Below are 27777 nucleotides of genomic sequence, written 5' to 3' on the forward strand. Positions count from 1 at the left end.
TTTAAAAAAAGAAGAAGCGACTTTTCCTTACATACACTAAAAAAAATCGGCTACTTCATAAATATATCTCGGCATATATTCGGAGAAAAAATATCAAAAGGATTATTGTTGTATAAGTGCGCATATATCAAGCAGCTGGATAAATGTAACATGTCTGGAACAAAAGATAAATCAGTCAGCGACTATTTGCAACATGTGCAAGTGCATTATTTCAAAAGTGTATGAACTATGTGCGAATGATTAGTGCATAACAGGTTGAGTACGACCAGCACTAAAAGAGAATTCAAGAGGCAGTCGAAATGTATTTACTCGTACTTAACAAACGTATATATTTTTTAGCCTTCATATAGGACTTCATATGCAGGAGTGTGCTCCTTACGCAGAAACTCCAACAAAGTTATGAGGAGGAAAGATTAAAAATGACACTCCGTAAATTTTATGGACACTGTCACGAATTGATTGATCCATACGATGTGCCTGTGTCTAAACTAACTAAGGACATGTTTTCTACGTCTTAGATTGTGGTTTACCATTTACGTAGTATAGTCTTTTAAGTATCGAACGTGACATATTCCCGAATATTACGGTTTTAATGAGTGTTAATTCATATTGCTATAGGACGTGTCTCGGTATTTGTTTATCCAGCGTTCATGTATTTAGTTACTGAGTTTTATTTTTAATTCTGATTGGATATTGTTTTGTGTCTTGTCGTTTGTGATTGGATTCTATCTTTTATTTTCTATTCGTATGTTAAAGTAAAGATAATTAATAAACCGGTTCATTTGTAGGATTTTAGTTTGGAGCAACTGTGTGCACATGATTTATTTGTTTTGCACAGTTTGATTTGGAAGAAAGATCGACATGTTTAGTTGCACTATTACTAACACATTTCTATATTAATATTCTTATAATTGTTATAAAATCAATCAAATAACATGATTAAAACCTATTCTTGATATAAATCCATTTTTTTTTAAATTTACATGTGACGCTACGTTTTTGTAGCGTTCGTGTTACAGATACACACTTCGTAATTCTATTAAGCTGTTTTTGTGTACTGTCCTTCATCATTTTAGTTATTCATTGTTATTCTGAGGTTGACATGTCGAAATGTACTATTATATTGTTTATTAAAGTATTTCTCTGTCTTTTGTGTTTTTCAGTTATTTGTTCTGTGTTCCCGTCACGTAGTGTTGTCATTTTAGCGGTATATTTAACACTGCCATAAAGCGCGGATGTTTGGCTAGCCACAAAACCAGGTTCAACGCACCAATTTTCTTAAAATGTCCTGTACCAAATCAGGAATATGGCAGTTGTAATCTAATAGTTCGTTTCTATTAATGTTTCTTTGTTGTTTGTTTTTCGTTGCACTTCTTTGTTCTGTTATTTCGTTGTTTTTCTCTTATAGTTGATGTGTTTTCCTCGGTTTTAGTTTGTAACCCAGATTTGTTTTCTCCCAATCGATTTATGACTTTTGAACAGCGGTATACTACCGTTGCCCTTTTATTTACCTGTAAGGCAAACTCCTGGGTCAAATTAGTGATGCATAGGGTTGTACGGTAGACACAGACAATGATATGGTTAATGTTTGAAACACTAGCTGATATATCAGGGTAAGATTTTTTAAGCGGAATGCAGAACCAACTAAACTAAAATGATCACCTAAGTGATAAGGCATAAGAACCTGCTATATGAACTTCTAGAGACGCACAATTGCGTTAAACTAATAGAGAATAGACAAGCTTTGTTCAACAGTCTTTGAAACTATGATCTAAAAAGACATTGAAATGTCCACTGATGACTTTATTTTGATTAAGCATTATCATTAGTCTTTTTTTTTTTAGAAATACTTAAGCTTAAGCTCTGTAGTACAGATTAGCTCTATCAATGAATAGAAAAAGAAGCAATGACTTTGATCTTAGTATTAGTATCTCTGATGAGTTAATTTGTTCTAGGCGTCTGAAAAATTCAACAAGTATTGCAGCTTAATGTCAATGTCTTTGCTATGTCAACATTTTCCATGATCAATTAAACAGGCGCTACATGTATATTCTGCTTACCCTTCTAAAGTATTTGTGCCAATCCATGGTTATTTTGTGGATTTGTGACCTATGTAGTGTTGTGTAGGATGTTGTTTTTCGTTTTAACAAATATATAAAATAGTGTGCCATCAGTCAAATTTGACATTTTCTTACATCGATATTCATTTCGGTTATATCACTTCTAATGTTTGTACTTATACTTACTAATAGATGATGCTGTTATGATTAGCAATTCTAGCCTCTATTACAGTTTCATCGATATTTTTATTACTGAGAAGACAGTAATGTCTTTACAAAATCTGCAATAATTACTTATCGATAAATAAAGCTTTCAATTATTTCAAAGATCGATGAAACCAAACCCACATTCATGCAACTCACCAGTGATATGCTTACCAATCTAAGCAAAAATGATATGCTTACCGATCTACTCAAAAAACTTTCGTATTGATACATAAAAAAGAATTCAAAGATATCCGAATGAGTACGCATATCCTGCTCTGAATGTGGTACCCGCCCTATTGCTCATGTTAGTACAAGCCCGGTGATAAGTTTAGTAATGTTGGTCACAATCGATGAAAAGAGGACAAAATTATTGTTACAACAGTTGGAATATATAGTATGTGTTTTGTTCATTGTTAAAGACCGTTAGGTGACCTTTATTTGTTAATTTTTTGGTAAGTAATGGAGAGTGGTTGCATTGGCAATCATATCACAACTTCTAATTTTTATATATACGTCTTCTTCTGTGAAAAAAATTATCATAGGCATCAGAATTAAACTTTTGACCGCCAGGTGTTTCGTCTACAAAAAGACTTATTAGTGACAAGCGAATCATAAACGTTAAAAAATGCAGAATAAACTAAGAACTTGAAGAGCATTAGGACCCAAAATTAAGAAAAGGTTTTCCCACATACAGCTTAAGTAATCTATTCATGAAGTAGAAAATCTGCAACATTACGAAAAATTCTAATCAAATTTTATAAACAGTAAATTTATAAGTATGATCATATCAATGATAATCCATGTCAAAAAGGAGGTGCTGATTACTGGGCTGACGAAACCCTTTGGGGTGAAACCCCCACCAACTGTTGCATCGACCCAGTGGTTGTAACATCATAGATTCCAGGATTAAAATTTTGCACACCAGACGCGCCTTCTAAACACTCATTTATTACACTTGTATAAAACAGGCTAAAATGGAAAAAATAAACTATGAATTTGAAAAATAATTGAGAACTCGAAATTCCGAAAGGTTTTTATAAATCTTGACTCAATAGCTAAATATACCTTGTAACCAGCAGTTTTCTTTCAATACAATCATTGTAAGAAACGCAAATCATTACGTAAATCCTGAAATGTTTGAATATATTCACCTCATTTTGTGTTGATATTTAGGTTTAATGTCAAAGGTATAGCCGGTAATTATTAAGAAGATAGACCGATGTTTGAATACATCAAATGGACACCTTCACAAAGTGAAATAATGTCCATTGAGGTTCATTTATTTATTTTCGTGGGTATCAATTTTCATAGATTAAAAAACTTGTATTTTACATGTTTTATTTCGTTGATATTTGATATTTGATTTCGCGGTTTTGAATAATTCTGGTTATAACCTTTTAAATAATTTGTCATTGCTTGAACGTTTAAATGTGTATCTCATGAGTGCCATTGAGAAAACTCTCCATCCAAGTCACAATTTGTAAAAGAAAACCACAAAAGGTCAAAGTACGGTCTTAAACAAGGAGCCTTGGCTCACACCGAAAAGCAAGCTACTTAAAAATGACTAGTGTAGAACCACTCAAACAAGAAAACCAACGGTCTAATTTAGTTAAAAAAAAATAAATAAAAAACGAGAAACACTTATGAACCTTATTAACAAACGACAACCACTGAACATCAGGTTCTTGTCATAAACAGTCTCCCAAATAACTGACTTTAAGAGTGTCATTAATTAACATTATGTACAATGAATACTGCTTCAAAAGAGTTTCAAACAGATACAAAGTCTAAAGTTGTTTTTTAAATTGATTTAAAACGTGACCAAAAGACTCTCGGTGAACTAAATGTTTGTAAGGTTGTTGTATGTATTTTGTTATCGACACTAGAGAAAGGAGACAAAACGCCTGACATTAATTTTAAATTCGAAGGCTGGTTTTATATATAATATAATTTTTGTCTCAGATTTTTATGCTCTTTTTACCATCGTAGTACATGTAATAGGATCATAAAAAACTAGAAAAAAGTAAGATTCAACAGATAACGAATTCTTTAAATATATATATTTTTTTATGGCATATAACAAATCAAAATTTGATTGATTAATTTTTATTTGTGTCTTAACTGTTAGGTGACACATTTAACGATTGTTTTCTTTTGTCTTTGCCTCAATTCATGGACGACTGTGCTTCTTCTTTCCACAGTGGCTCTTCTTTGTTTTTGGATCTGCTGTAATAGTTGGTGTTGCAGTTGTTGGGCATGCTTTAGGGATGGTGTCACTCGTATTACAAACTTTACCAGGCGGGAAACATCCTGATGGTCTAGTGCAGTCAAGCGACAGTGTGGAGATAGCTGAATGTACATTCGAAAGATGTTTTCTATGTTTTTGTTTATCTACGCAATATTTGACAACAGAAATAACGATTAAAATTATGATAATAATTATCATAATGTTTATAATAATTTAATCATTTTCTCTTTGATTAATTTATCATTCTACTGTTACAAATGTAATTTTGATAATAAAACTAATGATAATAATAAAAAAATAAGAAATATAAAGCACATTTATATTTTGGTTCATAATTACAGTCTAACAATTATGTTTGTAACATACTTACACGGTGGTCCTGTTGCTGCAAAGAAATTTGTACCGGTCAATGTACTATCTTTGAAAGTAAGTCATAAACACAACATTTCATTTTTTATTCGTCTGCTTTGGTACATAATTTAAACCCATGAATAATTTTTACATTTGTCGAACTTATTGATTCCAGTTCCTATTCAGCAAATAATAAATAAACAAACTAGTCGTTCTTTTTCCATAGATCTGAGTTTAGTTCTTTTTTACGAGGTGATTTGTATTTATTTCTACTTTAAGCATTAGTCTTTCTGGTCTTTGTTTTCTTCGAATTTTTATTGGAACCTTCGGTAATGAAAATAAATCTAAAAATCGTGACTTATGAAAGAAAAGAAATTATCATTAGTTTGGAACTAAGGGGAAACACAAAACATGAAAAAAAAACAGGTGGTGACTCATAATAAATCAAAATGTATTATTTAGTGATGTCATACAAAGGAACATGTTTAACAATACATTACACATAAACACTAAAGTAACGGAAAATAATAAGAAACAAACAACAATAATCAAAACACAGCATAGAAAAAAGTAGATCACCAAAATCTTTGGTTGATCTTAGATGCTTCAATATGAAAATGATCTCAGTAACCATCTACATAGATAATTTACGAATGGACTTTCTGTCGTATAACTTTTGCAATTTTCTGGATTTTTTTTGAAATCATGATGAGAAATTCATAACAAATCCATCATAAACGACAGTGTCTTGTAGAAACGTGTAATTCATTCTGTTAAAAAAGCAAGCGTTTTTAAGATCATTATAAATTGATAATATATAAGAAAACCAAACAGCCAAAACATGCAAGGTCCATGTCTTGTTTTTAAGATATAAGCAATTAAAACTTGATCGAATTAATCTTTATTCGTACTTAAAATCCGGAAACCATTTTTGCTAAATTGTTCATTATGTTGACATTTTCTTTCTATATGAAAAAAATATAACAGCTATGAAAAAAAAAATAATTAAAAAATGGTTTATTTAATAAAATTAAGAACAAAAGAGCTAATTGGTAAATATTAAAAGCACCATATGAATTAAATCAGAAGATTCAGAACATCTGATCAAAAGTAAAAAACAAGATAAAAAGAGTATAAACATAAAATGTTCTTACCAGAAAGAATCCTTGTATAACGCGGCTCTTTACAAAATTCACATCAATCTGTAAATTCTCCTGTCTGGTTGATAGAACTAAAAGAATCTAAATAGTGTGCAAATGGTTTGTTATTAAGAACATGTATTTCATGATATAGCGAACGTTTTGTGGCCGAAGGGTTTCTACAAAATAAATTCGAACATACATTATTCTAAAGTTAAATGTGCTAGATATACTTATTATAGGTGTGATCAGACGATTAATTTTCTCCTTGACAACATTTATGTACGTTTCGGCAATAAAGTTTATTGACAGATTGTAGGTGTTCATATGGGCACAAAGTGTGCCCCTCTAATTGAAGACTTGTTCCTTTACTCTTTTGAATCACAGTTTAGGCCAAACGCAGTAAAAAAACGTCTAAATTTCGTTTAATTGATAAATTCAACAACACTAACCGTTATCTTGATGTTTTTGTTAGACATTGCCAGATGTTTTTTATTTGTATCCTTCTGATGAGTTAATCCTTTTTCAATCGATTTTTATAGTTTAATGCTGACATAAAAAGAGGCAAAAGAGACCAAGGGGACATTCAAAACTTCCAAGTTAAAGAATAAATTAACAACGCCATGATAAATACTTATTAAAAAACGAGACTTATCATGAGCAGCACGAACCACTTCAAAATCCGGTTTGAAATTGCGTGATCCGGAAGGTTGAAAATTTCCTGCTCCACATAAGGCATCCGTCTAGATGCTAAAGCAAGTACGAATCTAGTATTGAATTGCATTTGTTGATATGACAATGTAAAAAAAATAAACAAAAATGAATTATGCAAATAATTCATACTATGGAATAACGCATCGTATAAAAATTTTGTTCTGTAAAATTTTAAATCATCCATTATTTTCATATTTGTAAAAGATTTTATTATTGATAGTTGAGGACATATAATTGTCAAATATTTAATTACTTTGAGAAATACTTTTGATTATGTTCTTCATGTTTAGAAAAATCTTTCCAGAATAATTATGTTTTCGATAAACTATTGATATAAACATGTACTGTGGATTCCTTATTATTCGTTTGATACCAATGTTCGTGGGTTTTCGTAGGTACGAGTGAACCATGAATTCGAATGTTCAACGAATTACAGATTTCGCATAGGCTTTGTATGCAGAGATTGGTAAAACCACAAAATCAAATTTCCTCAATCCACGAAATTTGATACACACAAAAATAAATGAATCCACAGTATCATACGAATATGCCAAGTACTCAACTATGACAGTATAGAATATGATACAATAATAATGAGATCAACACCATATAAACTTACTCCCCCCTCCCAGTATAAACTCTAGAGGAATTTCAGGATTATAATAAATCGGGTAGCATCTAAAGTACTGACTATCACCATCCCTGGAAAAAAATGAAATAACATTACTTTATCTTGTTTCAGGCATGAATTACCTTACTTGCCTTTACCTCATGTACATTTTTTCATATTTTATTTTATATTTTTTACTTTTAACCTAAATTGCATGCATATAATGAATTTGATTCTAACAAAAACATTGTAACTTGGATGGAGAGTTGACTCATTGACACTCATACCACATCTTCCCATATCTATGAAAACAAAACAAAAATCAACTTAACTATTGAATGGCTAATAACAACAGGTTACATTGTTGCATAATTGTCGCCTCCTTTGAGATCGATTTGATAAAAGGCATTTAGATTTACAACGAAGCAATACAATAAAAAAAGACAAACATGCATCATGACAACAACGATAAAAATATTAATAAAAAGAAAAATTGTTGAGAAAACAAATAAAGTCTTTCAACCGCAAACAATATAATTCGATATGAACGTCATTTGTAGTGTCATATGATAGCTTATATCATGCTGATTAAAAAAATATGGTTTCTATACACTTTTGTTTGATATAAGAGAGACAATTTGTTATGTCTTGTTTGTCACTTCCAGTATAATTTATTGGTTTAGTTGACACTGATTCCAAACATATATAGGTCTATACACTTTAACATTAAATAAGTTCAAAAATTGCAATTTCCGGTTGGATTTTTCAATGTCACATTACGTGCAACCTTATGTAATATGTTCAATGTCTTTATACATGTAATGATACAATAAGAAGTTACAGTAAAGGTCATTGTATAACGTCAAATTAAACTTTGACCCTGAATTTAATTTCAGAGTCATTAACCCAGGATCTCTAGGTCTTTATTATATATGGTGACTGCATTATATCAACATACACGTAATTTCAAATATAAGAGGGAAGAAAGCTCCAATTTAATGTCAACGTACCATTTCAACAAACATGTCACAACTAACAATTAAGTAAAAATATTTTATCGATATCTTATACGGTTTTTAATGGAAGTCATAAAAGTCAAAATCCAAATCTAGAACATGACGTCGACCTTGACATTTGACTTGACCTTATTCTTTTTCTTTTTTGTTTAGATCAATGACCTTAAATCAAAAGTCTCTAGATCTCTTTCACTTCTGGTTGACCAATTATAACAGCATATTATGTACATCAAATACATAAGGGGAAATAACTCTCATATGGAATATTCGGATAGCTTCGGTCCAAACGATCATCAGAATCCTGACGTTCAACATTGTAACGATCATTTTGGTGAAATAAATTTGTTGGTTTTTTTTACGGTTGTGAAGGAATATTAAACAAAATATTTGTTTAAATTTTTTTTATTTAGCTCTTTAAAGAAAAGTGTTCGATTAAGCGGTGTCAGTTGTAAAAAACGTATAAACTGTTCGATATGATATACCAAATATTTTTATCGACATATTTTTTAACAATAATACTGCTTAGAAAACAAATTAGGCGGAAGAAAAAAATTAGTAATTAAAAACCAATTGTTCAGAGAACAATTGAATGTCTTTCAACATCAATTTTATAAATTATGGACGAGAAGCTACTTTCGATTTACTCAAAGCTATTATTGGCGTCAAAGCATAGGTTTCGTCATACTGATTGAATAAATAAATGTTTCTATATATTTTTGCATGAAATAAGGGAGATAATTGTCAGCTTCCGGTAGTTTTATTTACATTGATTCCAAAATTATATGGTTTCTATATACTTTTGCCTGTAATAAGGGAGAAATAAGGTACTTCCGGTTTAGTAAAAATAAACTTTCGGTCTCAAATGATAGGTTTATGTATGCATATTTAAAAAATATATAGTTTCTAGGTACTTTTCCATTAAAAAAGTGCAAAAAATAGCTACTAATGGATAACTCTAGGTCACTTCCGGTTTATATTATTCAAGGTCACATGTCAACCAACAGTTTGCAAAAGACCCTATGGCGTTATCAATTACCAAGTTGGAGCGATAATCAATTAACCTTAAATTGAATCATTTCAGGTCCAATAACTCTTATAAGATGTTATTAGAATGTTTCAGACCAAATGTATCATATCTCAATCACAATGAGGCAAACATTTTTTACTAGTTCTTTTATGAATATCTTTAAAAGTGACAGAGAAGATCAAGGAAAAAGGAAAAATTTAGAATTTGACCTTGACCTTTGACCTTGACCTTGTTTTCTATTCTTTGTACCAAGGACCTCAATTCAACAGACCATATGTCTCTATCACTTATGGTTTACCAGTTACAAATGCATATCACTTATTTCAAATGCATTAGGGGAAATAACTCTCATATGGAGTCAAAATTGGACAAAAAATCATAAGGATATAGCGAGCATTTTGGTAAAATAAATTTGTTGCTTTCTTTCACGGAGGAGATATCATAACAAAGAAAACAGTGTTGGGGAGATAACTGTTACAATAAAAAGTCTTCGACTAAGCAGGGTCAGTCTCAAAAGTGCAAAAGCTGTTCAATATCATATGCAAAAAATCTAAGCGACATCTTGCGAACCACAGAACAGGTTTTGAAATAAAATAATAATCAAAACAAATACAATAGGTCTTTCCACAGAAAAATGAAATGGAAAGACCTAATGAGAACAAAAGAAAAGGTTTTTCCACTTAATAATAAGCAATATATTTTTTACAGATCAGTGTGAAAAAAAATCAAATCAATAGAATATGCCTTGGAAAAATCAATAATGTGAGTCTCAGATAATACAAATATGGAATTGAAATAAAAATAAACTTAATAATCAATACCTTAAAGCAACATCAAAGTTTTAAACATTGAACAGAAACTTCTAATCACTCGACGCATTTCTGGGACCTAATTCACGAAGATTTCGTCAATTTTGTATGTGCGGAAAATTATGCACGGTTTACGGAGTATTTCGTAGTTTTCAACGATTATACTATGGATAGTAAAAGATCTGCTTCATATTTTAATTTTTTCTTCGATATTGACTTAGATGGACGACTTTATATTGGAAGCTGATGATTTAAACTACCCATTTCTCAACAGTAACATGCCCTCTGCCCCATCGTATGGTGTTTAAATATATGTATACCAATAGGTTCGTCTAAACAAGTGACAACTCTACCACAGATTTATCCATTGTACCACCAGTGAAGATGATTCACGGCTGAAAACACATACTATATCCATAATAACAATATACTCTAGATATCAGCACATCAATGTGCATTGTGGTGGTGCAGGCATAGCATAAGATGTCCTTTTTTCAGTTTTTCTTCATTGTTTCTTTTAAGTTCGTTCTTGTATTCTACATTAATTACAATTATCATTTTTTGCTTTATCATATTCTACTGAAAAAGTAAAATAACATAAATACCATTCCTTTTCAAATTGCAAAATCAACAGCTCAAACACATCAAAAGCATGGAAAACAATTGTCATATTCCTGACTTGGTACCGGCATATACTTATGTAGAAAATATGTTTAAAGCTAGCTAAACCTCTCACTTTTATGACAGTCGCATACAATTTTATTATATTGACAAGAATGAGTGAACAAAACAAACAGACATAATAGGTACAAAAGTCAAAAATATTTGAAGGGTACAACAGTCAACACTGTGTTATAATCTTAATCACTATTAAGACAAAAAAATATATCAACAAAAAAAAATAGCATATAGAAAAAGCACATAACCAATATTGAAAGACAGAATACACAAATGACAACAGCACAACAACAGCACATATTAGCGGGATTCATAAGTTCCCAGCTAAGCCTAAAGGATATTATCAAAAATGGAAAAACGGTAAAGGTTAATAATTTACAAAGACAAATGAACACTATAACATGTAATCAAGATGATAAACAACGTTAGTACATCGAATCTATACTTCAAGACCATATGTATTATTTTCGAAGTTGATACGGAATATTTATCAACAAGGTCTTGGTATCTTTCGATGAAGTTTTTTTAGAAAACGGACGAGACGTTCTTTGACATAACCGTTGTTCATCAACTTTCTGCACTTATACTGATTTGATTTTATAGTCTGGTTCGTAATGTTGAGCATTATAAACCTATCTTTTCGTCCATCTGTCCATACTTTGTCATTAAAGTGAAAATACATTAAACACTTTGTAAAAACGAGAACCCATTGCATTAACCTTCAACAACCGGGTGATGCATTGAACCTAGGACGCTTACAATCTTGAATCATGTACGATTGATTTTAGTTTTTACTGCAGTGTTTTTTTCTCTCTCGTTGTTATCCTCTTATAGATGATGCGTTTCCCTTGGTGTTAGCTTGTTACCCGGATTGGTTTTTGCCTTATCGACTTATGACTTTAGATCAACGGTATTCTACTGTTTCCTTTTCTTCTAAATTCCGGTTTTAAAATTCTTTCTGTCTATTTCTATTAAATGGTATCTGTCTATTTCCATTTTTTCTACTAAACCATGTTCTAGTTATGCCTTTTCCACTTTGTATAACTTATCCTTACCGAACGCAACTTAGATGTAACACTATAAATACGCTGCACACCTTTTTTGTCATCAGAAAATTAAATTATCTTTATGTTACATAATTATCCATAAGTGTTTGTATCACTAGAAAGTCAACAGTGAGGTTGTGAGTTCGAATCCCGCAAGGGGTAGATGCACTTGATTCCAATCTTACTTAACCAGGATTTGTAGATTTTCACCCATAGGTCGATGGTTCTCTGTATGGGCACTCCGGCTTCCTCTAACAATAAAAACTGACCACCAAGAAACAGAACAATAGTGTTGAAAGTGATGTAAAACACCAATCAATCAATCAGGTTATATCAGGTAATCATTCTTAATTTATAAATTAATAATTGAAATCATATTTTACTCAAATTAATCTTGATATGAAATTACCTTGTATATTAAATTTTACTATTAACATACCTAAGAATAATGAATCGTTCTGTAATTTGATAACATTTGCGGATAAATTGACCGATATCCCTCGAATCCCTCCAGAATAATGTTTGGCCATCAGCGTTAAACCTCCATGTTATTGTAGTCTTAACTGAACTGTAAAACTCAAATGTTTTATTGTGTCATGGACAAGGAAACTTACATGGAAATGCTGTCATTCCTGGAAAGACATGTAGATTATTAATTCTAAATATATTATAGAAAAGCTCTTAGAAAACGAAAAGGTCTGTCGTCCCATTTCATACACAAAATAGCTATACATTGTGTCACATATTCAACTAAGTTTAAGGATCATTTAGAATGTGAGGCGTTGCATGCCGAACATATATACAGGTTTGTGCCCAGAAGAAATACAATAATAATTTCGAGTCAATGCATGTTTTCCTATTAATACTGCACATGTAACAACTGTTTCAAATAAATATTCCGGTAAAAATCGACTTATACATCCCATCATTGTTTTTTTTGTGCTAAGGTAAATGTTTGTTTACATATTTTTTTATAGTGATTAAGATAATAACACAATGTGGACTGATGTACCCCTATTTTTTTGACATTTTTATCTATTATATCTGTTTGTTTTGTTCACACATCGTTGTCAATATAATGGAATTGTATGCAACTGTCATACAAGTGAGAAGTTTATCTAGCTTTAAAACCAGGTTTAATCTACCATTTCTACAAAAAAAATCCCTGTACCAAGCCAAGAATATGACAGTTGTTGTCCATTCGTTTGATGTGTTTGAGCTTTTGATTTTGCCATTTGATTAGGGACTTACCGTTTTGAATTTTACTCGGAGTTCAGTACTTTTGTGATTTTATTTTTTTAAACCTGGTTTTATAGCAAGCTAAACCTCTCACTTGTATGACAGTCGTATATAATATTGACAACAATGTGTAACAAACCGACATAAAAATAAAAATTTCAAAAATAGAGCTACAGCAATAAACAATGTGTTATAATCTTAATCACAAGGAATATTTGTATAGATAGCACAGTAAAAGAACAACATGCCTTTCTATATTAACATGATTAAGTTGTTGTTAAGCAAAACGAATGTGACTTAATACAGCTTTTCAAATTGTTTACTAAGTTTCGACATACAATTCATAAATGGTCAGTAAGTAAGAAAAACAAGTTTCTTACCTGCAGAAACTTCAAAAAGTGAAAACATAAAATAAATCACAATTTGCCTGAGTTTGTGCATGTTGCCTGCTATACGTCTATCTGAGCTAAATTAGATATACAATGTCAATGAAGAAGTGATGCTTTTTATCACTCATATATTTTTATATATACATATCTCTCATTTTTTTACCAGCTATGGCAAGTTTAAACTTCCTTGATTTAAAGGTAAGAAATCAATGATATATATGCGTAATTACAGTGTCTGAATAATTGTTCAAGTCTGCTACACACGCTGATGTTCCTTGTCTTAAGGAAGGAAATAACGACAAATTGTCTCTGCCAATCTACGCTTTTATGCAGATATATGATTACCAATATTATATTGTATATTGGAAACTTGCGCAGGTAGCTAAACAATATAAATCTGTGATACACGATAAGAAAAAGGTCCATGTTCACCGACGGAATAAACACTCATAACTGTTTTTATTACTGAAACGGTCATTTTTAACTGAACAACTCCTAAATGCCTGAAATTACCGCAAGAAAAAATTTTAAGATCTTTTTCAGTTATTCAGTACGTGTTCAGTACCCTGGTCCGCGCAGGAGATCCAGTACTTTTCAGTACTGACTCAGGTAATTAAGAGAAAACGCCTTGCATTCAATTCAGTAACGTCAAGAACGTTTTCGTACTAATCAGTACATCGATAAAATAGTCGTTTGGGAATTTTCAGTAGTGTTCAGTGCCAGGTAAATCTATCGATTTTGACATAAAATAGTTTGTGCAGATTTATAACTAAAGGCTTGTCTCCCTTCATTCGCGCTTGGGCTATAATTTTCAGTACATTGATCTATTACTCACTGATATTGATTTCTTTCCGTCAAAAATACTTCTTCTTTGTTTAATTGCCCAAAATGAAATATGTTTGAAAGTTAAATGGCTATAAATTACAATATAAAGAAATCTGTGGTCGGAATTGCGTATTTGTTTTTATCTAGTTTTAACGTCGGAAGCGACTATTGAAAAAAAAACCTTTAAACTGGCAATCCCCGCTCTCAGTAAAAACCGGGTTCCACTATTTCAAAACTGTATATATATCTTGCTGAATGAATCGCTAACGTCAAATTTATTTTATTATTGTCAATATAAATTTTCTCTGTGACCATGCTACGTAGATTTATGAGAATAAACTTCATTCATTCACTTTTCAATTTATATTTGTTTTATGTATATTCGATTACATGATCATTAAGTATATAAAGCTGTTAAATGAGACCCATTAAATCAGGCCCATAATAAATATCGCAAATACTTCATAAAAACTTTAACTTGATTTAGATTTTGACCCAATATGAATCATTGCAAAAAACTTCCTATGACATATATATAAGATAAATAAAAAAATATATATAATATTAAAACTGTTCAGGACATTTTTGTTTTAACAAAAATTGAAAAGTTTTTAAAATTCCGAAATATGTTACCCAAGACAAAAATGCAAGAAATTTGAGAGGGTGTGGATGTGGGTTTGCAGAAAAGAGAATATGAATGTAAGAATATAAAGAATAAAGAAAAATGTACCCAAAAAAAATAGAGGTGCTACTACATAATGAATAGAGAATAATGGATAAAAGATATAAAGAAAAAAGAAAAACGGCCTATGGTCTCTTGTGGAGAGATTCTTCCTTCACGATGATACCTTTTATTCTTATTTTTATATATAACATTTTAAAAAGTTCAGAATGTGTCTATACAGTGCCTCATAAGTCAACTATTGCTCGGAATTTGTCTTTTATTACTGTTCACATACAGTGTGAATTTAAGAATATATTGGGTGTACATCAATATGACAGTCCCTACAACAACAATATCTAGAATACATTTTGATACCAAAGTAAGTCTTTATCAGTAGACAGGTGTACTCATATAGTGTGTAACAGTTAGAAGTAATTAAACAGAAGCAATCAACAAACGTATACATTCGTACTGAACATGCATGAAATAGTTGCCACTGGAAATTAGGTAATTATCAATCAATCATAGATGACATTATGTTTTAAAGCTCAAAAATATAACACGCACATATATATGTATATATAGGTGAAGCTGTGAAACTATGACTATTTTATTTTTATTTTAGAGTAATAACCTAATTATTATGCTACAATTTTATATAAAATTCTGGATTCCTACTTACTCACACTTCACGCCAGTTCAGATTACAACAGTATTATATTGCATTTTAGTTTTGGTTTATAGTTTGTATTACATGCATTCCTATTTTGTGTTTCGTCATTATCTTATGTATTTTGTGTTTGTATTTGTATGAGGAGAGATGTTATAACTTGTGTTCAATCAACATTTGCCACTTTTGGAAATAAAATGTGTTTAAACAAACAAAAAAAAAAAAATAAGGTAAACGAAAAATTGTTCCGATGGGAAGATAAACTGTTCCAATCAGAGAAGTTAAATTCCCATGGAAAGCTTTTGTATTCTTATTTTTCCGTGGGAACTGTATAGTTCCGATGGAAACTTTAAAATTCCCATTGGAAAAGTACTTTTTCCGATAGGAATTTTAGATTTTCCCATAAGAACTTCTAATATTTCTATGGGAATTTTTAAATTTCCCATGGGAAATGTACTTTTCATCAGCTGTGGTGACAACAGTGACATGTTGGGACATATGGGGAATTTTTTTATTTTTGATATTTTGTAAAACAGCAAAGTCAGATTTCCTAATTTTGGAATGGCAAATGTGTTCCGCACAGTGTTCATGGTTGACTAGTAATAAGGTAAACGAAAAATTGTTCCGATGGGAAGATAAACTGTTCCAATCAGAGAAGTTAAATTCCCATGGAAAGCTTTTGTATTCTTATTTTTCCGTGGGAACTGTATAGTTCCGATGGAAACTTTAAAATTCCCATTGGAAAAGTACTTTTTCCGATAGGAATTTTAGATTTTCCCATAAGAACTTCTAATATTTCTATGGGAATTTTTAAATTTCCCATGGGAAATGTACTTTTCATCAGCTGTGGTGACAACAGTGACATGTTGGGACATATGGGGAATTTTTTTATTTTTGATATTTTGTAAAACAGCAAAGTCAGATTTCCTAATTTTGGAATGGCAAATGTGTTCCGCACAGTGTTCATGGTTGACTAGTTGTATATTCAGTGGCACGTGTCCTAATTGTTAAGAAAAGGGAGACTGATGCAAACAGCTTAAAAGTGTTTCAAATACTTTATCTATGTGTGTATACGATGATCATAATGTGTCCTGAAGTGCTCTCTTCACACAAAAATCTTACTACAAAAATTGATAGCAAGTTATACTTTAATGTTCATGACTTACGAGTATATTTATATGGTACCCGGCATTTACATACATGTACATGGATAATAATAATCCCTTGGATATGTTTTAATTGATTGATTGCTAGTTGTTTAATGTCTAGTGTAAACTGTTTCATACATTTAGAGTCAGAAAGAGTTTCTCATTCCCAGGAACATTAATTATATTTTGTGCGCAATGTAATTTAAAGTATTAACTCCGTGTTTCAAAGTCAAACTAGATAATTATTGTTTTTTCTTTCAAATTTATTAAAATATTTTTAAATATCCATGTGATTTAAATTTCGTTTCGATATGTTTTGTGCTCAATTGAATTTACTACGACAAATTATTTTGAGATCAAATGTAAAAGTAGGGTGCACAGTCAACAAATTTTATCGATTTGGGTTAACGGAATAACACACGGCTATACTTTATATTATTGGAAAGAGGAGAACAAGCCTCGTCGAAACATTGATGTCGTGGTTGTCTACAGTGGTCACGATTTTCTTAAATTTGGGTCAAAGGTCAAATCTAAAATTTCAAGGAAAACGTAGAGTTTAGACAGCTGGCCACCCTTACATATTTGCGTTTATAGCAAAATAAATTCAGATAATTCAAAGAATTATAACTATAGTTTCTATATTTAGGACTAATTTGATAATTTTATTGCCAAATATGGTTTGAGATTGACATTTGTACTTATAGGGTGCACATTTACAATTTTCAATCAGCTGATAAATAACAGTGACCTTGACCTTTTAAAAGTTCCAAAATCGGAATTTTGACATAAGATTCGATACAAGTGATCTTTAGAGATGTTTTTTAAATATTAACATTTATAAGTTGCCCTCTCAAAATGTTATTTTTTCCGTCTTTTGATAGAAGGTGTTCCTCATGATTTTCTGTGTAAATATTCAATTTTCTTTTGGCGAACTTGGAAACACATCAAATAGTACTTAGATCCAAAACTGATGAATATTAACGCAGAATTGATTGAATTAGCAGGTCTGAGTATATATGTGCTTTTCAGAAATGTAAAAAAAAACTGAAAACGGTGAAAAAGGGGGAGGGTTTATGTTACACGTTATGAAAACAAAATAAGAATTAGAAACAGCAGGCTAATCACTCCATCTTACACACTTATATCAAGTGTAATGTACATGACTTATCGAACATGAATTGGCCTACAATTGACATGAAGTAAAAGATTATCTACAAAAAAAGATAGTTTTGTACAGCATCTATGTATTTTACCAACACTTGTAAACAACATCAATCTAATTACAATATAGACCTCTGATTTCGTTATCCTCATTTGAGCTTATATATAAGAGCACGCGAGAACGAAACAACATAGAAAAATTGCCGAAGCTAGTATTAGCTATTACGTTTCATTGTCTACTGTTAAGTTGAAAGCCTACCGACTAGGTTAAGGTAAGTGAGCTAATTTCAGTTGTTCTTTTTTTAAATCGCATTCGACGCAAGTAGCAGAATGCGAGGCATACAGAATACAATCTGATGGTGGTGGCGGCAACACCGTAAACTATTTGTATAGCTTTATAATTCAGAGGGCAGAGGAACTGGATGATTCATACTTTGTATATAGATCCATTGTGCTACGAAGTTTCCGTCATATAATCATTATCCTTGGCCTCATATTCATGGTTAAGTGACCGCTAAAAAACGGTATGGCTTTTTTTGTCATGTGAATGTCTCAATCATCATGAGTTCTAGGATAACAATATTTGGTTATTAATATATGGTATCCTTGCAAGGTATACATGACCGCCAGAAATGATTCACCTGACCTCGACCTATTTTCACGGATCAGTGAACAAGTTTAAGTTTCAGTGGTCAAATCCGTACAGTCTCAGATAGAAGTGGGTTAAATATATTTGGTGTATGGAATGGTAACAAGGTGAACATGATTTTGTGGCAGAGTTCATCTGACCTTACCTCATTTACATGGAACATTGAAAGTGTTAATTTTGTGTAATACTTGTTGTATAATATAAAAATTAGGAGATGTGGAAGCAAGCAATTATAGGCAACCGTACGGCCTTCGACAATGTAAGAAACTCATACCGTATGGTCGGCTATAAAAAGGCCAGTTGTGAAAAAAATGAAAGAATTCATTTGAAAAAAAAACTAACGGCCTGATTTATAACAAAAGATAGTTTTTACCGTTATGATGTTTATGATCATACTTTTCTCAGACTATTGATGACGTCCTTTCATTAGTCTTCATTAAGGGAACACCCATTTGATTTCGACAACAGAGAGGGATTGAGGATTTTGAAAATGAATTACTTTGCCTGGTATGAACTGAAATAATTGACTTGGCACAAGACAGGATGAGAATGAACACTCTTCAACATGAAAATGCAGGATAGTTGAGGATATGAATATGTACAAAAGTGAAAATAAATTTTCTCGCCGCCAGCCCATCCCATTCTTCAGAATATAAAATGTTCTACCCTAACGGCGAGTACTATTATACCGGTACTTTGTGTTTTTTGTCTTCATGTTAGTTGTTTTTGTGCTTCATGTCGATTTGATAAGTCAAGCCATTTCAAACTGTTTTTCAGCAGATTTTTCTTATGTTGTGTTGTTATACCATTGTCCAGGTCAGGAGAGGGTTGAAGGATCACAAATATGTTTAACACCTCCAAATTATGTATATGTCTTCCAAAATTAGGAGCCTAAAATTAAATGGTTGTCGTTGGTTGCTGTCTGTTGTATATGTTTTTTTGTTTTTGTTGCACGAACGGTGATATATTTTTCTTGTCGTGTCCACCGAGAGGGATTTAGGTCAAAAACATCATACAAGACTTTTGATGTGCCATATTCCGGATGTGAAACAAAACCGACCGATTTGATTCTTATACTACAAATATAACAAAATATTCAATCAATAAAAAGTTTCAAGTTTTGAAAAACAGACACAAATAGACGAGTGACATTAACCATAAAATCATATTTTAATGCACACAACTAGCATACGGCTAAATGATATACCATTCGAAAGCATATCATCTGCCCTATCTTATTTGCCCGGTCATCAAATATTCGTACGGTGCAATTTCCGTGAAATCACGACGAAAGGTCAAGGTCGCATACTTTCTAATTGTACAAGATGTCAGCATTTTTCATACTCTGTCTTCTGAATAATATTATTTTGTATGGAAATATGAAAATCTGTTAGAACAGATGTTAACAGTCACTTATCAAACGCACATTAAAATATTAGTGACGGATTTTTAAAAAATAGCGCCGTTTTCCAGAAATTCCAGTAAAAATGATAAAATTGCGTTGAAACCAAAATTTTTGTCTGTTATTCATTTGTAATTCATAATAGAACCAAATAACACATTCTATTGAGTGCTTAGGAAGTTTTTGACACCATCAAGTTACTACAATTACCTTTCATGATAATTAAACAGCCAATTATAACAACTCGTGCAGTTGCCCAAAATATCACCATCTGCAGCTTTTTGCTGTTCTATGTTAACAAAATTTGTATGTACCAATCTTTTAAAGCTAATTAAATTCTTGAAATACATGTAAATTGACACATACTGCAAATCTATTTTTTTATTTGAAAATTCTAGCAGTTCACTATAAGCATGATAAGTACACTTTCACTTCCTGAGTACTAGTAGTTAAAATATTACACTGCAGTGTAAAGATGAATGATTGATTGTTTAACTCCACTTTCGGCACTACTGGCTACTAAATCAAATTGAGAATGGAAATTGGGAATGTGTTAACGAGACAACAACCCGACAAAAAAACAGAAAACAGTCCAAGGCCACCAATGGGTCTCCAACACAGCGAAAAAATCATGTACCCGGAATCAGGCTTCAGCTGGCCCCTGAACAAAAATGTGTACTAATTTAGTGGACGCCACACTAAACTCCGAAACATATAAATGAACTAACATTAAATATTAAGATTAACAAAGGACAGAGGCTCCTGACTTAGGACAGACGCAAAAACGCGGAGGGGTTAAACATGTTTTGTGAGATCTCAACCATCCTCTTTACCTCTAGCAAATGAAGACTAAACAAACACACATCAATACGCACAGTAAAACTCAGAAGTCCGACTCCGATGTCAGATTAGGTAACTGATGAAATAAGCAAAATGATGGTGATACATAAATTAAAAAAGGACTACAGAAGTATTACTGACATGCCAGCTCAAGACCTCATATATCTTTATCATAATTACACAGTATTTTGTGGCGATCAGTTTTTATTGGAGGCGGAAGTCGTAGTTTTCTGAGAGATCAACCGACCTTCAGCAGAAAGCTGACAATCCCCGTCAATTATACTTTAATTATATTTTTTAGTATGAATGACAAAATTACTGTGTAGGTGTCACACAAAAATTCAACCAATCATCATCAATGGCCTTTTGTTAAAGAAGGCATCCTCTAATCAAACAAAGCAGTTTTGATGTAGATGTTGTAAATTACTACAACTACATGATGCAAGTAAATTTTCTTAAAAAAAACTGATACATAAATATGCATTTAAACCAATTTTATTCTAATTCAATTGCCTATGGTTTTGCATTTAAATTTAATTGTAACTGTACCACAGAATATTCTCATTTAAGACATCAGAAAACAAGAGCGCCGTTTCATACAAGTGATAGGTTTTGCTTGTTATAAAGCCAGGTTTAATGCACCATTTTATACGCAAGAAAATGTAGTATCAAGTCAGGAATATGGCAGTTGCTTTCCATTTCCGTTATATGTGTTTCAGCTTTTAATTTTGCCGTTTTATAAAGGACTTTCAGTTCTGAATTTCACTTGAAGTACGGTATTTTTGTCATTTTACTTTTTAGTAGATCATCTGTCATGCATTGCTTATACATTGGCATATATAAGAATGAGGTAGTCTAAAACTATAGTCATAATTTTTCGTGCATAGGTTTTATATCAATAAAAAGTACTAGTGATATTAGTTGACGTGAAAAAACCATACCAAGTGGTATGCATAAGTGTAAATAAGATGGGTTAAAACAATCTGTTTAAAATTCAGATCTGTTGCACCTCGCATATTATCAAATGAGGATAACGAAATCAAAGATCCATATAGTAATTAGATTGTGTTAAGGTAAGATTATGAGATGTAATGGTACATTTGATTTGCTTACTATTTAACTATTTTCTTATCATGAAAAAAATCCCTTCATGTAAAATCTCCATATGTGCACTTTAAAGACAAACCGATGTAGGGACACAAGGTTTATATGTTACATCGATATCTGATCTAGCTTGTTTGAAATTTAAAATAACAGATAACACATGAACGAAGCAAAAAAAGTCGGACAAACAAACTACACTCTTTAAAACACTACACTGAAATGTGCGAACACTACCTAACACCTGTGGTTAATGCATTTGCTCAGTAAGAATATATTCAATCTTCCACAATATTAATTTTCTGTCATATTTAGTAAAACAACATATAACATATGTGATAATGAGCTAAAATTAAAAGAATCAACCGGATTTGTGATTGAAAAGGCGAATTGTGCGAACAGTATTCGTTTGAATATTGATTGAGAATAAACTTCGTCTTTCGACATCGGAAACACATTTTTACTATATATACCTTGTTTATTCATTAAAGCACTTTCATTACCCCTATTTAAATATGGTTAGTTATTTTCTTCCGATATTTACTATATTATCTAGCCAAAGAAAAGCCAAATGATCCATATTTGAAGATGGTGTTTTTATAGGGCAACTGCAAAAGTTTCATTAGAAGGCTGCATCTAGACCTATATCATATTGATTAAGTTTACAATGATGCAAAAATTTTCTTGGCCTATAAACGATAAATTAGACATATTTTTGACATATAGATATTGATACCTGAAGAAATATTTAGCTTTTAGAGCAATTTTATCATTTTTGGAAGTTTGTTTTAAGAAATGCAATTTTATGTAAATATTGCGCAATTAACATTTAAGTTTGCATTTGATTTGGAATTATGGTATTTTGTTTTGTAAGATTCAGACAATGTTAAGATGAAAAATATTATACAGGTACTAGAAAAGGGCATTTTGTTTAATTCTAGCAAAATTTTGGAATATTCCTTTATGACCTTTAACTTTGATTTAACGAAAATTGCACCGTACGAATTATTGACGACCGGGCAAAATAGAAAGTACAGGTAATAAGCTTTCGAATGATATACAATATAGACGTATGTTAGGTGGGTGCATTAAAGTAGTTAACTAAGGGTCTTTTTGAAAAATGTCACTCGCCTAAAAACAGATTTCTCCGAACAAATTGACAATCTACAAAGTTAGCTGGCTATTCACAACAAATAAATCAACCACACAACAATAAAAAAAGACAAATGTTTAGAATATAGCAAAGTGCTCTCGACCAATGAAATTGTAGGATTTGGTGTTTTTTAATTGTGAAGAATGAATGAAATCAGGTTCTTAGTAAGGGATTATCCTATTGTTTAGGCCTACTTACAGTTCAAAACAAAGAGTTTCTATAAATGAGTTACAAATGCCCCGAAGCACATTTATCAGCTTGAAAGAATTTGTGATTAAAACTGACCAAACGTTGAATTTTGAAACAAACAAAATAAAATCAAAATTAGATGAAGTTTACTGGTGCAGTAACATTGGTTACTGGATCCGCGGTTGGTGAGAATAGTAATTTCCAATATTCTGATAAAATTCTAAAAAAAAGAATTTAGTTTAACTTTTGAATATTTTTTAAACTATTTTAAAGGCATTGTATTTGAACATTTTCCTGACATAATGAAGTAGTATTTGATGTAAAGGACTGGACTAAAATATTGGCTGTAAAAAAAAATTTATTTGTAACCCAAATAATGAATTTATTGATCTGAAATGGAAATAAACAAAAAGATAATTCCTCGCTAAAATATTACATGATTTACATTCATACTCACAATCAGGAAACATTTCTTACCATTTCATTGTACTGTTGTGTCATCTAATGTATAAAACATAATTTATTATATTTTTCCAAAATTATAACAAGGTCCTTACATCACTAAAACTAATCCATAAATGAAATCATGCCTAAAAAGGAAGTCATGCATTAATTACAAACATTGCACTGACAATGAAACTAATTCTTAAATACAACCAATCAAGAGATCATTTAAGCCTTGAGCACTTTACAATATTCTAAGTTTGTAAGAGAATGATAATCTGACGCTAGTACTTAATCATGAAGAAAGGGATTATCATTCTCTTACATATACTTAGAGTGACCTCTGTCCTGGTTAATGACCTAATAGTGTAAACAACAAAATGAATAATGGCACGAGATAATCCGTGTTTAACCAATACCAAAATGTTAACTTAATTTGTGTTTTTAATTGCTAATTTCTGCAAAACGATTTTTATTTCACGCATGTAATTTGGCACACACGTGCACTGTGCTTAAATCAGAGTAAAAAAAATTGTGATGATACACTTAATAATTTTGCTGTCGATGAAAACAGGGTAAATTTCTGGTAAAATTTTACTCTTACTAAAATGCTGAAACACTTAATATATCAAAATCACATAAATACTTTCCGATTTTGTTATATGATATATTTAATACATAAACTATATTATAGGTACTGTTTTAACTACCAACAAAGAATGCAATGATTTTATTTTTCATGTTAAAGATTTCCCGTACAATACGGTATCTGGTGGTACCCTGTAAAAACACGAAATTTAGAAAATTGAGACCACGGGAACTTTTGACGACAATCATGATTGTAAAATATAACGATTTTCCTATAATGTGCAAAAAATCAGCCGTGTGTTATCCGTAAACTTAAACTCGTTAACTAGAGGACTTTTTGGACATTGGGCACCCTACTATAATGAGGTTTATATTAAGGTATGTGCCAAACAGGGAAACAATTTACTAGTAAGTTGGAGACCAGTCAGACTTTGTTTAGATGCGACACGTCTTCAAAATTAATGATATAAAATTTTGGGGGAGTTAAAAATTGAAAATTGAAACTTTTTTGTTGTTGTTATTTTCTAATTGCACTAAAAATTTATACACAAACTTCTTCTACTAGTCTTCCTCTAAGAAAATTCTTCAGGGATATCTATTTTCAATAACCCTTTTAATTATGATTTGTCTTAAACCGATTTAAACGCACATAAAACAGATCTTAAACTGTATTAGATGTGGGTTTTTTAACGACAATAAGACAGCAATCAAACAACAAAAAGCTCATAAGGACCTCTAGTGGGCAACATATATAGTGTTCACAGATGGAAAGGTGTATACACAACATGCCAATTTCTAAATCGTCCGGAATTCATATATTATTGTGAATAAATTTATCCAAAAAAATAAAACACACGTATTATTTGTCTTTAATTTAACAGAAACAATAAAATATCTAGCATTAAGGATGTATTCTTCTGACGTTACAGTCTCGTTGAAATCTCGTTCTGGAATTATTTCCAAAAGATGTGATACAAGTGGAAAATATCAATGAATTTAAAAAATGTTATAATCAAACTTAACTCTGTGAAAAAAATGTGTATTTACGATGAGTAGTTTTTGAGTAATCAATTTTTCATATTTTATTACCAATCAAGTCAGTCTTTTTAGCCAAAATTTTGAGCAAATGGGTGAGGGGTACAAGAAAGGATTTTCATCAGAAACGTGTACATCCTATATCACTTTTTACTTTTCAAATTTCTTAGATATGTATTTTTTCAATCATTTATAACAAAGAAGTTGAAACAATATGCATTTTGTTCTTAAAACAGAAAAAAATCACAAATTTACAAAATTTACAGCATGGTTAATTTGACACAAAAAAACATCAAAATATGATAAACTTTCTTATATTAACATCTACCTATAGTTTTTTTAAGTTAAATTTATTCATATTGGTCCACTTCCATCTTTATTGAAAGTATGAAAAAAAGTTTAATTGTGGAACTGTGATTTTTTTCACGATAATAGCCCAAAAATAGGTAAAAATTGATGAAAAATGGGAAAATTATCAAAAATTGGATACTTTCAAAGGGCTGAAGCAAAAAAAGAAGTGCACCACCATATGGTGTTTTCTTCACCAATTATTGCTTCACAGTCATATAAACCCAAAAACCAGGTTAAGAAAAACAGTTTAATTCTTGAAATTTTTGGCTCCTCAGAGGTGTACATCCTTAAAACACGATTCTCCAAATAAACAAACAATTGAGGAGAAGGCCTGAATATAAAATGCTAAACAATTCATTTGACTTTAAAATTGATATGTTTTCTGCTATGATGAAATTAACTTTGTAACACGTATTAATGAATACATGTAAAAGAGTAAATGTTCTCATCCCAAGTCTACATCTTAATTACTTGTGTATCAGTAAAAAAACAAATGTACGCTAAAGAGTAAATGTTCTCATTCCAAGTCTACATCTTAATTACTTGTGTAGCAGTTAAAAAACAAATGTACGCTAAAGAGTAAATGTTCTCATCCCAAGTCTACATCTTAATTACTTGTGTAGCAGTTAAAAAACAAATGTACGCTAAAGAGTAAATGTTCTCATCCCAAGTCTACATCTTAATTACTTGTGTAGCAGTTAAAAAACAAATGTACGCTAAAGAGTAAATGTTCTCATCCCAAGTCTACATCTTAATTACTTGTGTATCAGTAAAAAAACAAATGTACGCTAAAGAGTAAATGTTCTCATCCCAAGTCTACATCTTAATTACTTGTGTAGCAGTTAAAAAACAAATGTACGCTAAAGAGTAAATGTTCTCATCCCAAGTCTACATCTTAATTACTTGTGTAGCAGTTAAAAAACAAATGTACGCTAAAGAGTAAATGTTCTCATCCCAAGTCTACATCTTAATTACTTGTGTAGCAGTTAAAAAACAAATGTACGCTAAAGAGTAAATGTTCTCATCCCAAGTCTACATCTTAATTACTTGTGTAGCAGTTAAAAAACAAATGTACGTAAAATAACCACATGCCTTTCTATGTTAAGTGTTTTGTTCACTCAAAAAAAAAAAACAAACAAAAAAATAACTAACAAGAATGTGTCCATAGTACACGGATGCCCCACTCGCACTATCATTTTCTATGTTCAGTGGTCCGTGAAATTTGGATGAAAACTCTAAATTGGCGTAAAAATCAGAAAGATCATATTATACGTCACATGTGTATTAACTTTCAAGTTGATTGGATTTCAACTTCATCAAAAACTACCTTGACCAACAACTATAACCTGAAGCGGGACAGACGGACGAACGAACGGACGCACAGACCGAAAAACATAATGCCCATAAATGGGGCATAAAAAAGAGCTATCACTTTCTAAATTATTTGTTTTGTGTAATTGACATACAAATCATTATAATCCATTTGATATATAAGGAAAACAAGTTTCTTACCTTCAGAAAGCTTTAAAAGTGTGAACATATAATACACCACAATTTGCTGGTACATTTTGACTGCTCTATACTGCACGTCTTTACAAGCTAAATTGAATATACAAGTGATGCTTTTTATTTCCTATGCAAATTACATACACTTAATTATCTCTTTATTGCGTTAACTGTCTGCTATGCAAATTGTATAAAGTATTACTTAATTGTCTGGTTTTTTTTATGTGACAAGTTAAAACTTAATTGATTGAATATGATAAGAAATAAATAATGTTTGCAATACAAACTTTTTACAATGTCTGAATAATTATTCAAATCTGATACACATTTTGCTGTTCTATCTCTTGAGGAAGTAAATAGGACAATTGTTTTTTTTTTATTATACATTATCGTACATCAAATGTACACTCTTTTGTAAGATAAACATTTAATTGTTTTTTGTTTGTTTGTTTGTTTTTTTTAACCTAATTGGTTAATCTTTCGATAAGTAATAATTCCAATCCTGTATCATGTAATCA

The 27777-nt window shown here is 31.0% G+C and overlaps 1 protein-coding gene and 1 long non-coding RNA gene across 2 annotated transcripts in view; both read right to left on the reverse strand.

The window, feature by feature from the left end:
- The window catches only part of LOC127724197 (uncharacterized), a 158125-nt gene that overhangs the window by 99328 nt on the left and 31020 nt on the right, over nt 1-27777 (reverse strand). The window contains exon 2 of the mRNA XM_052231097.1: nt 27266-27352. Within this exon, the coding sequence (XP_052087057.1) occupies nt 27266-27320 (55 nt within the window). The 5' untranslated portion in view covers nt 27321-27352. The remainder of the gene's footprint in view (nt 1-27265; nt 27353-27777) is intronic.
- LOC127724204 (uncharacterized) lies at nt 4292-4939 on the reverse strand. The gene is made up of 2 exons (XR_007992384.1): nt 4886-4939; nt 4292-4616 (listed from the first exon to the last, which is right to left on the reverse strand). It is a non-coding gene; the product is annotated as an uncharacterized LOC127724204 (long non-coding RNA).

Source organism: Mytilus californianus, unplaced genomic scaffold, assembly GCF_021869535.1.
Source record: "Mytilus californianus isolate M0D057914Y unplaced genomic scaffold, xbMytCali1.0.p SCAF_14, whole genome shotgun sequence".
Taxonomy (NCBI): domain Eukaryota; kingdom Metazoa; phylum Mollusca; class Bivalvia; order Mytilida; family Mytilidae; genus Mytilus; species Mytilus californianus.